This window comes from Ranitomeya variabilis, chromosome 6 (assembly GCF_051348905.1).
Source record: "Ranitomeya variabilis isolate aRanVar5 chromosome 6, aRanVar5.hap1, whole genome shotgun sequence".
Classification (NCBI taxonomy): domain Eukaryota; kingdom Metazoa; phylum Chordata; class Amphibia; order Anura; family Dendrobatidae; genus Ranitomeya; species Ranitomeya variabilis.
This window is the reverse complement of record NC_135237.1, coordinates 513959909-513972186: the sequence shown is the minus strand read 5'-3', so window position 1 is coordinate 513972186 and position 12278 is coordinate 513959909. Positions and strand designations below refer to the sequence as shown.

The 12278-nt window shown below is 45.1% G+C and overlaps 1 protein-coding gene and 1 long non-coding RNA gene across 2 annotated transcripts in view; one reads left to right on the top strand and one right to left on the bottom strand.

The window, feature by feature from the left end:
• Positions 1 to 4772, top strand: part of TP53INP1 (tumor protein p53 inducible nuclear protein 1) — a 29458-nt gene extending 24686 nt beyond the window's left edge. The window contains exons 3-4 of the mRNA XM_077270944.1: positions 1816 to 2155; positions 3653 to 4772. Of these exons, the coding sequence (XP_077127059.1) occupies positions 1816 to 2155; positions 3653 to 3896 (584 nt within the window). The 3' untranslated portion in view covers positions 3897 to 4772. The remainder of the gene's footprint in view (positions 1 to 1815; positions 2156 to 3652) is intronic.
• A 3343-nt stretch (positions 4773 to 8115) lies between these two features.
• The window catches only part of LOC143781468 (uncharacterized), a 47581-nt gene continuing 43418 nt past the window's right edge, over positions 8116 to 12278 (bottom strand). Inside the window, exon 3 of the long non-coding RNA XR_013216727.1 lies at positions 8116 to 8204. This is a non-coding gene — a long non-coding RNA (uncharacterized LOC143781468). The remainder of the gene's footprint in view (positions 8205 to 12278) is intronic.

Sequence of the window (12278 nt, the reverse complement as noted above, 5' to 3'; positions counted from 1 at the left end):
TGCCGCCAGGATCAGCCGAATGATTCACTGCACTTGTGCGCAATTCGCGCAGTAAATCAGACCGCCGCCATCTCTGTGCAGACAGATAGCGACGGTCACATTAAAACTGGGCATGTGCTCCTCCTGTACAAAGATGGCAGCAGTCAGTGAATCATTTGGCTGATCTCAGCGGCGGCGTGTTCACGACGATGTTCCGCTGGTGGTACCGCGCAAGAGGCTGTGTGTGTGTGTGTGTGGTGCGACGGTGTTCTGCTGCTGGTGGTGCCGCGCAATAGGTTGTGTAGCATAGCGCCTACTACGTGTCTTGGGGGACACTCGCTTGGCAGCAGAATCAAAGCACTCAGGCACGGTTTTCTATCAAAAATTGTCTTTTCGGTTTATTTCACATAATGTAAACCACATCCACAGGAACTTGGTAACAGTTTGAAAACAGTCTGCATATATTCATCTTTACCACAGTTCGTCTCTTACCCCGGTCAGCATTATACACGGTTTTCAGACCGTTACCCGTTGGCAACCTTTACGGGTTCCTGGACACCCCTTGGCCTCCGAGGTGCCCATACACAATGTCTCTCACTCTGACCCCGGTCAGTGTCACACGGTTCCTTCCCGTTACCTGTTGGTGCCGCACAGGTTTCCCGGATCCCTCTTCTCCACAGAGGTATCCATCAGACGTTTCTCACTCACACTGACTTCAGGTCAGTCCCAGGTCCTCAACACAGACCTCCCAGGTCTACGGTCTCCAGGTGCTTCCAGGACGACTCCACTCGCCGGAGCCTCCAACACCAACCGTCCGTGCTATGTCCAGCACGCAGGCTCTCCAGCCTGGAATGGTCACTGTGTGCTTCCAGGACGTCTGTCCCAACCTGGGACCATCCAGCACACAGGCCACTTTGCAGTGTCCTGCCAGGACACACGGAAGTGTGTCCACCCTGACGGACACTTACCCACTAACACTCACATTCCACCATGTGCTCCACACACCTCCTTTACATAGGTGTAACCACACCCAGGTACCTGTCACATGGCTAGTCAGGTGAGCGTGACATCACCACAGGTCCTTGCACACCATATATATGCCTCAATGCATATCTCAAGGAGCACACACAGCGCCCCCTAGCTGCCACAGGGGTCGCTATACCACAGTTGGTACCAGCATCAGTTTCCATTTTAAGACACCCATCACTTGGGTGTCCCAATATGGCGGTCGGTGAACTTCCTCCGCTTGGAATTCTGGGATACGGTGACATCTGGACAGAACAGGAAATTAAAACCTTACAAGGGAATTATATAAATAGATGACCGGTTGCATCTTTTTCTGCCCCATGACGTTCCGTTACATCCTAGGTGTCAGGTGCGGCTTTATGGAGCCGGTTCAGAAGCTGAGCCCCACCATCATTCTTGGTGGCTGCCAGCTGTATAATACCGCCAGCAAACCCTTCTAAATCCCAATTCCCATCCTATTTCCGAGAATGATGCCACAAGGAGCCGATGTGATGCCTTTGCAACCAGGGACTTGCTGTAGGCCTCTGTCACTGGTATCTTGGTGCTCCTATTTAAGCCCAGCATGTGGAGGCTTTTTTATTTTTATTTTTCGCATTTTGTATTTTTCAGTACATTGTATGGTAAAAATGAATGGTGTCATTCCAAACTACAACATGTCCTGCAAAAATAGAGAGAGGGGGGGAAAAAAAACAAATGCCAGGCTAGTGGAAGGTTCCCTGGTCAGGAATGGGTTAATCAACCTCACATAACTTTTGGAATTTTATCTATAATTTCATATCCTAATGTATTTTTTTTTCTTTTCCAATAAAGTCAATAACTGCACTAGAACACCAGAAGAAGCCTCTTCCTTTGAAGAAATCGACCGCCCACATGAAGACCCCGTCGTGACTTACGCACCAGGTGCCTTTGAACAGTTTGACGATATTAGTGACTCTTTTTATGTCCATTTTGATCCGTGTCCTATGGAGGAAAGTTGGTTTATTACTCCACCTCCCTGTTTTACCGCTGGAGAGTTGGCCACTATGGAGGTGGAGACGAGCCCGCTGGAGAACCTGCTCATCGAACACCCAAGCATGTCCGTCTACGCCGTGCACAACCTCTGCAGTAAGCAGACGGGCGATTCGGAAATCCAGAATGCAGGCTCTTTACGGTGAGTGATCATCTGTTTTGGGGTTGGGTCTTCTCTCCTCTCGCACCATATAACTGGCAGATGCCGGCTGCATTACACAGGCATTTCCCTGTAATGGCTAGGGCTACGCTGTTTAACCATTTAAATTCTCCTGTTGATGAGTGATGGCAATAACAAGATTTTCAATGAGTTCGTGCACCAGTCCCCATCTGTGACATAACGGGATGCCAATGGGTTGTGGTTGTAGGAGGACACATGCTAAAGGAGCCTTGGATGCAAACCTAGTCCTCTTATGAAACCCAGCCTATGTTTTATGGGAGAAAGTAATGTGGACTATATACTGCAATAAAGCTGCATCGTAGTTTATAGGAGCAATCAAATGATCACAGGTACTGATAAACGAGCGTGGTCGGATAAGGTGTTATCAGAGCACTCGTGTCCTAATCGAGTGTTTTCGGCGTGCTTAAGTGTCTGCATGTCTCGTGGCTCTTAGACAGCCGCAACACATGCAAGGATTTCCTGTTTGTTAGGCAATTCCAACACAGGCTCTCCATACATGTGCTGTGACAGTGACACAGGATCCGCAGCTCCATGTTTCACAGCTATCAGCTGATTATCAGGAGCGCTCCATGTATCTGGGTTCCCTCTGCAGCTTATTTGGTAAGCGCTATAGCTTGCCAAATAAGCAGGGACCTGAAGAAATTGGCTCAACTATACTGTCTAACAACGCAGGCACTCGAGCATCTTTTTTTCGAGTACGCAGAAAACACTCGACTAGGACACCAACATGCTCGGAGGACACCTATCTAAGCACGCTTGCTCATCCCTAATCACAGGTTAAAGTCCCTTTAGGGGACTAAAAAAAAATCAAGTGTTAAAAAAAAGAAATGCAGTGCCAACATATCATTGGCGCACACTAGACAAATGTCGGCCATACTGATGACTTCAAGTGGCACTAACTTAATGTGAGCAGGGGTTTATCAACATTCCCTGATGGCAGATTGCTCCTTCTTTCCCTTGACGTTACTTTGGATTTCACCGTGCCCCGTCCCTTTTACTACAGCAGCTGCTGTAGGTGTCTGATCAGTCACATTATTCCCTTGGTCCCACTGAGAATCATGTCTGGGAGATGAGGGAGAACAGGCTGTGGATCGCCGGCTGTCTATGGAGTATGATCCTCCTTTAATCACTGAACACTTACTAATGGCGGGGGCGCACTAGGAGATCGCCATATTTCAGGTAACTACATAGTACCACTTTGGCCGTACTAAGTAGTTACCTGAAATATATGGCCATATTGGGAATTGAATTTGTCCACTCAACTCCCCCTCTAAAGTTTTGCTTATATCGGCAGGTAACAAGATAAGATCCGTCCAGGAGGAGAAGGAAGCAGATTTCTCCAATAAGATATATCACACAGTTTCTTAGTTTCATGTCGACAATTAATTTTTAGAATAAAATTTAAAATGTCGGTTAATCTTTACTTATTGCGATAACTTTTTTTTCTATATTTTTCAGGTTGGATCCAGGTCATACTAATATAGCTCAACATGTGCACTGTTTTGTTGCAGCCCTATCCGCTCGGCTGAACCCGACAAAGACCATTCACTTTTCTAAATTGTCAAAACCACAAATGGAAAAAACTCTTCTCAACCGAAAGAGCCTTAGACGCCAAAATCGCATCCGAGGTTGTCGTTCGCACCAGGCCAAGCACAGCAGGGTCATCGTTCACCAGCCTTCCCAGCGTCGGTACAATTATTGAGAACATGTCTGACCACTTTTTTCTTTCTTCCCCTTCTCTCTTTCTACAAATGAATCCACACCTTGTGGAGTCCATGTTCTGTAGTGTCGGGAGCACAAGTCTCCTCCAGTGAGTAGTCGCCGGTCTGGGTGCGGCGTCACGTCTAGATAGTTCTATAACTTTGTTTTTTGTCTTTCTGAAATGTCTTACATTTCACATTAATAAGATGGCTCACAGACGGACACATTCCTTGTGATGGACGCAGTTACAAATGCTAAAGCCTTGAGAATGGTTTCTGACAGGTCAAGGTTGGCTATGGCTCTGGCAGCCGGCACCATCACTTTGGCACAGTTGGGGCCCAAGTAAACCTTGTGGCATATTTGGGGACTATGTCACCCTGCCAAAAAAAAAAAAAAAAAGCCATTCCTAAAACTTGAGCAGGAATATGAACTCTGGTCTCCACCAGTCCATTATGCAACTAGAAGACTGTACACAGGCCTGTAATGAGACCTTTTTGATCCTCTATCGTCCTTGGCTGGAAACCAAAAAAATATGCATTATTTTTTTTCCCTATAATGTAGGGGAAAAACTGATACCTATGTATACGGTGTTCCCTCTGTAGAGGGCTGCATTACCTACTAATTGTGAGATATAACCCTCATTGTTAATACCAGCAATTGTTCAAGCTTCCACTGATGACCAACTGGTCATTGATGTTAAGTCGTCTTCAAACCGCCATGGATTACTTCTCTTTTTGCATTTTTTTTATTAACTTGTTAAGGATTTTTTTTTTTTATAATATTCTTGTAGGGCATTGTATAGGAATTACAATATAGCTATTGTATATGTATATGGTATTCTAAAATGGAAATTATTCTATATATTTTTTTTTTTTTTTAACAGCATACTTTTCGTCTGCCATTGATTTTTAAATGTGACGGGTTAATGTAGCGGGCCGTGAGCAGATCCAGTGTACATGAGCGGACCAGTCCGTAGCTTCTCCTGCCTCGCTAGCTTAACCCTTCACGTGCATTGTCTTGTGCACCAAACTCCTGATGGTTACCGGATGTAAATCGGGCCATTGTTGAGCTGTGTGGATATGGTAAATGGACCTCTGTATTACAGGACGTGGTACATGTTGGGCATAGTTTGTGTTCTTGAAGGCATATAATAGGTGGGATTTTCTGCTCGTGGTAAAACATTGACCAGTGGAAAAGGAATCTGAGATTCCCACATAGGCTACTTTCACACTAGCGTTTTTTGCAATACGTCGCAATGCGTCGTTTTGGTGAAAAAACGCATCCTGCAAAAGTGCTTGCAGGATGCGTTTTTTCACCATTGACTAACATTTGCGACGCATTGCCACACGTCGCAACCGTCGTGCGACGGTTGCGCCGTGTTGTGGCGGATCGTCGGATGCAAAAAACGTTACATGTAACGTTTTTTGCTGCCGACGGACCGCCATTTCTGACCGCGCATGCGCGGCCGCAACTCCGCCCCCACCTCCCCGCACCTCACAATGGGGCGGCGGATGCGCTGGAAAAATGCATCCGCTGCCCCCCGTTGTGCGGCGTATACAACGCTAGCGTCGGTACGTCGGCCCGGCACACTGCGACGGGCCGAGTACGACGCTAGTGTGAAAGTAGCCTAACTTCTGCTGGAGTGTGATGGGGTGTTACTTTTGCAGCCACGTCATCACGGTGGGTGGCTCTCACCCTTGGTATGATGGGATGCAAGCCTTGTAATGGACCCTGCTTGCGATATTGTGTGGCAGACTCACGCCAGGGTTTAGCTTATTTTTATTATTTGGAGTACCAGTTGCCTTCTAGTAACTCTATGCAGGTCACCGTTCATGGGGCACAAATGCTTCCGCTCTTCTCTCTGCAATGCGGTAAACTAATGCGATTGTTTTGATCACTTGGGACGATCTATATCCTCTCCGTCAGTCGATGAAATGCTTGAGATCTTTAGTAATTCTTCCTCATTGTGTGTCTACAGCATCACAATACAGACCTGTGTGTATATTTGTAGTCCGGTCGGCGCAACATAACATTTCGTTAAAGCGTTGTTTTATGCTTGGCCGAATGGAGGCACAGAGGGTTTTGTTTGGGAAAGTTTTCACAAATAACCATATGTGGCCCCAAGAAGGCCATTAAATGTGCAGCCGCCCCGACCTCAGTCATTTCTGCTGCTCTGTTGTGAATCCAGTTCTAAACTCTATAGTTGTGCTCGGCTGTGATACAATGCCGAGGCTTTATGGTCGTTGTCATTTCTTTTTTTTTTTTTTTTTTTTCTTTTTGTAAATCTGTGTCTTAAAGGGAATCTGTTAGCAGGATTTAGTCCCCCCCACTCCTCCCTACCTAAATTTGTGGCTGTTGACAATACATTGCAATCCGTATCTCATGTTGTGAATCTCTTACACCATTAATCCCTATACTCTCAGGGATGGAAGTACATTAAGGGTCATGTTGCACTTCCAGAGCCTCATTACCCACATACTGCCTCCTTCTTCTTGGCTGACACCTCTCTGGCTGTGAAGGTATCTTTCTGTATGCGCCATTCTCTCTTCTAATCGCGAATGCACAGTGCTCCTCCCCCTCCCGAGACTGGGTGCGCGTTTGGAGCTCCTCACCTCCCAAGACTGGGTGTGCGTTTGGAGCTCCTCACCTCCCGAGACTGGGTGCGCTTTTGGAGCTCCTCACCTCCCGAGACTGGGTGCGCGTTTGGAGTGCCTCACCTCCCGAGACTGGGTGCGCGTTTGGAGCTCCTCACCTCCCGAGACTGGGTGCGTGTTTGGAGCTCCTCACCTCCCGAGACTGGGTGCGCGTTTGGAGCTCCTCACCTCCCGAGACTGGGTGCGCTTTTGGAGCTCCTCACCTCCCGAGACTGGGTGCGCGTTTGGAGCTCCTCACCTCCCGAGACTGGGTGCGTGTTTGGAGCTCCTCACCTCCCGAGACTGGGTGCGTGTTTGGAGCTCCTCACCTCCCGAGACTGGGTGCGTGTTTGGAGCTCCTCACCTCCCGAGACTGGGTGCGTGTTTGGAGCGCCTCACCTCCCGAGACTGGGTGCGCGTTTGGAGCTCCTCACCTCCCGAGACTGGGTGCGCGTTTGGAGCCCCTCCTGCCTTCTTCTCCACCTCCTCCGTTTCCTCCTCATTTCCCTCACAGCCATGTAAAAACTTTACATGACATTATGTAGACTTTTTTATTTTTACTTTGTACCTATGAGCAATGTCCAGAGTGGACACTATATAAGGGAATGTGCACACGTTGCGGATTTTGCTGCGGATCCGCAGCGGTTTTCCATGAGTTTACAGTACCATGTAAACCTATGGAAAACAAAATCCGCAGTGCACATGCTGCGGAAAAAACTCGCGGAAATGCTGCATTGTTTATTCCGCAGCATGTTCATTCTTTGTGCGGATTCCGCAGCGGTTTATACCTGCTCCATATTGGGAATCCGCAGGTGTAAAACACATCGCTTTTTACCTGCGGATTTCTCAAAACAGGTGTGGAAAAATCCGCAGAAGTTACTTCTACATGTGCACTTACCCTAAGGGTCAGGTCCACTGGTCAGTAGTGCGATTCCAGTAATGGCAGAATTTCAAGTTCTCCAGTGCTGACTTTGCATATCCGGCCACCTTGTTAATGCACAGATGCAAAGTGATGGAGTGTTTTGGGATTCCAGTCTTGGGACTTTTTGCTCATAGGTCTCAGAAATAATGTATTCCAGTGGGGGGTAAACTTTGAGGGGCTGTATGGGGGAAAAAAATATAAACCTATATTATGTGAAGTGTTTTATAGAAACTCATTTCAGCACTACTGGGGTGTGTGCACTCGGTGCGCTTCTTCAGGTGGATTCATCCTGAACACTCCTGAAAAAGAGTAAGAATAAAATAATGACCAACATCAAAAAACGCCTTGCTGTGCGCTTCTTCTAACAATTTCAGGATTAGACAGGCGTGGGGTACGGTATATAATTTAAAATCAAACTTGCAGGAAGGCCCCCACAAAAATGACGGAGGATGACAAAGAACATGCTTCAGGGAAAAAGTCTCCAGCATTTTCCTGTTGCCTCTTCTGCTTCAAAAACTGTAGCGCAGAGATTTTCCTCTTGGGTTACATTTACGCGATGAGTTTTTGGTCATTTTTTTTTATTTTGCATATTTTTGCGGTGTCTTACGGTTCCAGTAAAGTGGATGGGATTTCTATATTCTTTTTTACGCAGTGTGAACTGACCTGCGGCGCGTGTTTCGAATCCTCTGCGTGCGAATTGCGGGTACACTGGGATTTCTGTGTGGATTTTTCCCATAGACTTACTTTGGAAAATCTGCAGGTAAAAAACCCCCCCAAAAAACGTACATGTGCATTTCCACGGGAGAAACGCATGTAATCCACACATGACTATCAATAACGTTTTGTCAAAGCCAAATACCAGGAACTATGTTTTAAACAATGCTGCTTGGTATGTCATCAAAAACAAACAATAGAGGAAAGTGCAGCTATAAAAAACGCACGGAACTTAATAGGCGCAGAAAATCTGCAACATCAAAAGCTTTCCATTTTTCTCTTTTTCCTTGAATATTCCTGACCAGTAAGATGTCCATTATTTATCGTTTTCTCTCTTACACTTGTAGTGCAACATTTCATATTTTGTTTTACATAAGTTATAAATCATTAGCTGCTGAGAAACTACAACACTTTTTTTTTTTTTTGTGTGTGTGTGTGTTTTACCCCAATAATTATCTTGGCAAACTGTGACTGTACAGCCCTTCTCTGCTCATATGACAGTTTTTGTTTTTTTTTTTAGTAGAGAAAGCAAAAGAACTCTGCAGCCTGGTAAATGGAAACTGGCAGGGGGAACAAGGAATGTTTTATTTTTCTTTTTATTTACCATTGTTTTGCTGTTTGGTAAAAAGATGTTGAGGCCTGGAAACCACTTGGTTGATTGGGACTGAAATGCAATACCAGATACGGCCAATAAACCAGGGTGGCGCTGATTGTAGGGATCAGTAGGTTATCCCTGTAAAAGCCTTTCTGTATTTACTTCTCTGCTCATTATAACTCCGTTACTAAGGATCCGTCCCTTCCGGATACCGCCGTTATATTGGTGACATATGTCTTCCATCGTTCCGGGGACCCTATGCAAACATCCGGTGGAGCAGATTTAGTGAAACAGTCCAGCCATACGTTTTCTTGCCTATAGTGATCAGTCACAGAGCAATTTTCCTTTCATATGGCGCTACTGGGAAAATGAAATCTGGACTGTGATTAGTTGCTCTAAGGTCGGAAACTTCTTACCATAAATCCCTATGGTCGGACTGCCAAATACAGCCGTCCACTCACATATATGATGGCTGTAAAAAGCCCAACAGTGGCTACAGTAGGGAAGTAGGAGACGAGCCAGTTCCGGGACCTTCTGACCATGCCTGGCTGATTTTCCTGGGAGAGTAGGATTGGGCATGCTGAAGTCCAACATGCCCAATCCTCATTTCTTCTCCATCTGCCATAGATGGGGCAGTCAGGAGACCCTGCTCTGCTGAGTTTAGTAGACTGCATGTGGAAGAAGGTAAAGATGAAAGTAGAAAGCTGTGCTGCCGATTCTGAGCAGAAATCTGCAGACCTAGGGTGCTCTTGTCCGCACAGGTGCAGATGGTTACTGAAGGCCTCCTTTTTGGCAATTTTTATTTTTGGCTTTCTGACCAATATTTCCATTTGTTACGTGACAGAATCCTCCAATTCCAGATCTGTCACCAGTAAATGTCTGAGTATTGTTTTATGTTGGGAACGGTTCTCAGGGTTAAAGCGATTCAGCCGAACATATGAATAATTCAGTACTTAAGATGAGAACCTAGAAGTTGTGGAAGGAGTTTGTTCTTTATTTGTTTTATGTTTTCTCATTTTATTTATTTTTATTTATTTCTAACCCTCATACAAACTGGTCCGTCAGATCCTTTGTTTTTGGAGATTAAGTTAAACAGCAGCAGAAAATCTGGAGATTAATGGTATGTGCACACGTAAGAATTTCTTGCAGAAAATTCCTGAAGAAAACCGGACATTTCTGCAAGAAAACTGCATGTTGGTTTTTTTGCGCTTTTTTTTCTTTTTCTTTTTTTTTTTCGGAGCTTTCCCAATGCATTATATAGCAGGAAAAATGCGAAAAAAAAAACCCCGCAAAATTAATGAACATGCTACGTTTTTTACCGCGATGCGTTTATTTCGCGGAAAAAAAACGCATCATGTGCACAAATTGCAAATGATAGGATGCATATGTATGCATTTTTTTGTTATGCGTTTTTTATAGCGAAAAACTCGAAAAAAACGCAACGTGTGCACACAGCCATAGTATGAGAGAACAACATTTATTTATCTGGTGATTAGTGTATGCCTGTGTCCTATTGACTGTCGTCCTACAGCAGATGTTGGGGTTAGAGATTGGCCCTGTTGGATTTTAGCATGCCCGATCCTATGTCCTCTTTTGTTGTCTCAGCCAAGGTAGTGTTTATGGTGGAGTCTGGACAAATGGTTCTTGATAGAAAGGTTAAGGTCCTATACACAATAGATTAAATTCAGCTGATGTCTGCCGGATCGGCTCAGTCTGATATCTATGGGGGGCCTCACTACCCTCCTACTGGCATCATCTATTGGGGTTTGTGGCAGTTTTGAATCCAAACATTTGACCCTGGAGATGAGACGTTTCCCAGCTGGCTGGCCACAGGTTTCTCTCTTCTCTCTCATTTTTAAAGCCCATGCACTCTCAGCTGGGCTGAACGTACATGTGTTTTGGCTGCACCTGTCTTGTCTGGATGGCCAGTGGTTTAGCAGAACAAAGTTATTCCAAGTCGCTGTCCTGCACGACACATAGGAGATACTGAGGCCTGTGTGGTTGATATAAATTGATTTTAGTATTGGGTCAACGCTCCATAGAGAAGTGATCCACACCAGCTATGGGGGGCATCCAACTCTGCAGGCGCTACAAAATACTCAGTGGTGTCCTTTGTTATTGCTGACATGGACCACTTAATCACTGCTTTGTGTATTCTATGGATTATATCTTACTAGGGCTATTACATAATAAAGGTCTATTCTACTCGAAAAGACCAGACTTCATGAATACTTGTGACACTGCACCATGTACGGAGTCACTATCGATACACACAGATCAACTTCATAAAAGACTACCTTTTTTGCCGAATTTTTCATGTTGAACTGGACACACAATGTAATAGTGGCTGCAGAGTGAAATAGAAACGTGTGTTTTTTGTTTGTATTTGTTTTATTTTTTCCCTCTCCGTTGCGGAGATATTATCAATGAAGTACTTGGCATCTAATGAGTTAACCTTACTTTAAATCTAAGTGTGTTAAATTGCATAGGATTCACTGGGGGTGTGTACTTCAGCCTCCTGTATGATGCTCGCCAATCATAATCAGGCTGCATCATAGAAGAGCGGAAGGACCAGTGATGTCTTCAGGGTCACATGACCTGAGTCCACAGTCTCTGCCAGTCAGAGTGTGCAGCTTAATTAAGCACTGAACATCTATTACACAGTACAGAAGATCCGGAAATAATAGCTGGAGTTAATGGCTCCACAATTCTGTGCTTGAGTATTTAATTCGGGCTTATTTAGGCTGCACACTCCGGCTGGCAGAACCTGTAGACTTAGGTCATGTGACCCTGATGGCATAATCACTAGTTCTTCTGCACTTCTATGTTGCTGCCTGCTTATGATTGGCCAGTGTCATACAGGAGGCAGAAGGAAACTCCCCCAGTGAATACTATCCAAGAAAATCCACTTGTCTAAAATAGACTCCCACCTATCATCTATCTCACCCAAATCAGCCTCCCACTTCCTTCTGGCCTTAACAGGGTGATCATCAGCCCAATGCCCCTTTCCTTCCACTCCCCCGTTCCCTCCATATTGTTAAACTCTTGAAAATATATATTATCCCAAATAGGTGAATCTCACCACCCCCCCTAATTTGTTGAATTTTCTGCCATAACTTGTGAATTAAGTTTATAGTATGGTAGCCTTAACTTTAGTTGATTGGTAATTTGGCAATATCTTCTCAACAAAAAGGCAAAATTTTAACTAAAAAAAACTTTTTTTTTTTTTAATTCTACTTTGCAGCCAATTGTCTAGTGTCCAGTTCACCATGAAACATTTCTTGAACAGACCACTTTATGTTCTTATTTACTTTTGCATCTACGGTTTATTCTTGTGCTTCTAATCTAGCGGTAACCTTGTAGCCATGTTTTCAGAGCTTAGATGTGGCTTAGGTTAGAGACTGCATCTGCTGGAAACTAAAAGGAAGTCCTGATTACTGACAGCTACATATGTACCACAGCTACTTCCTATATGTAGGGGACGCCCCGAAGCCTTCACACTGCAGTGCCTTTCTGTGG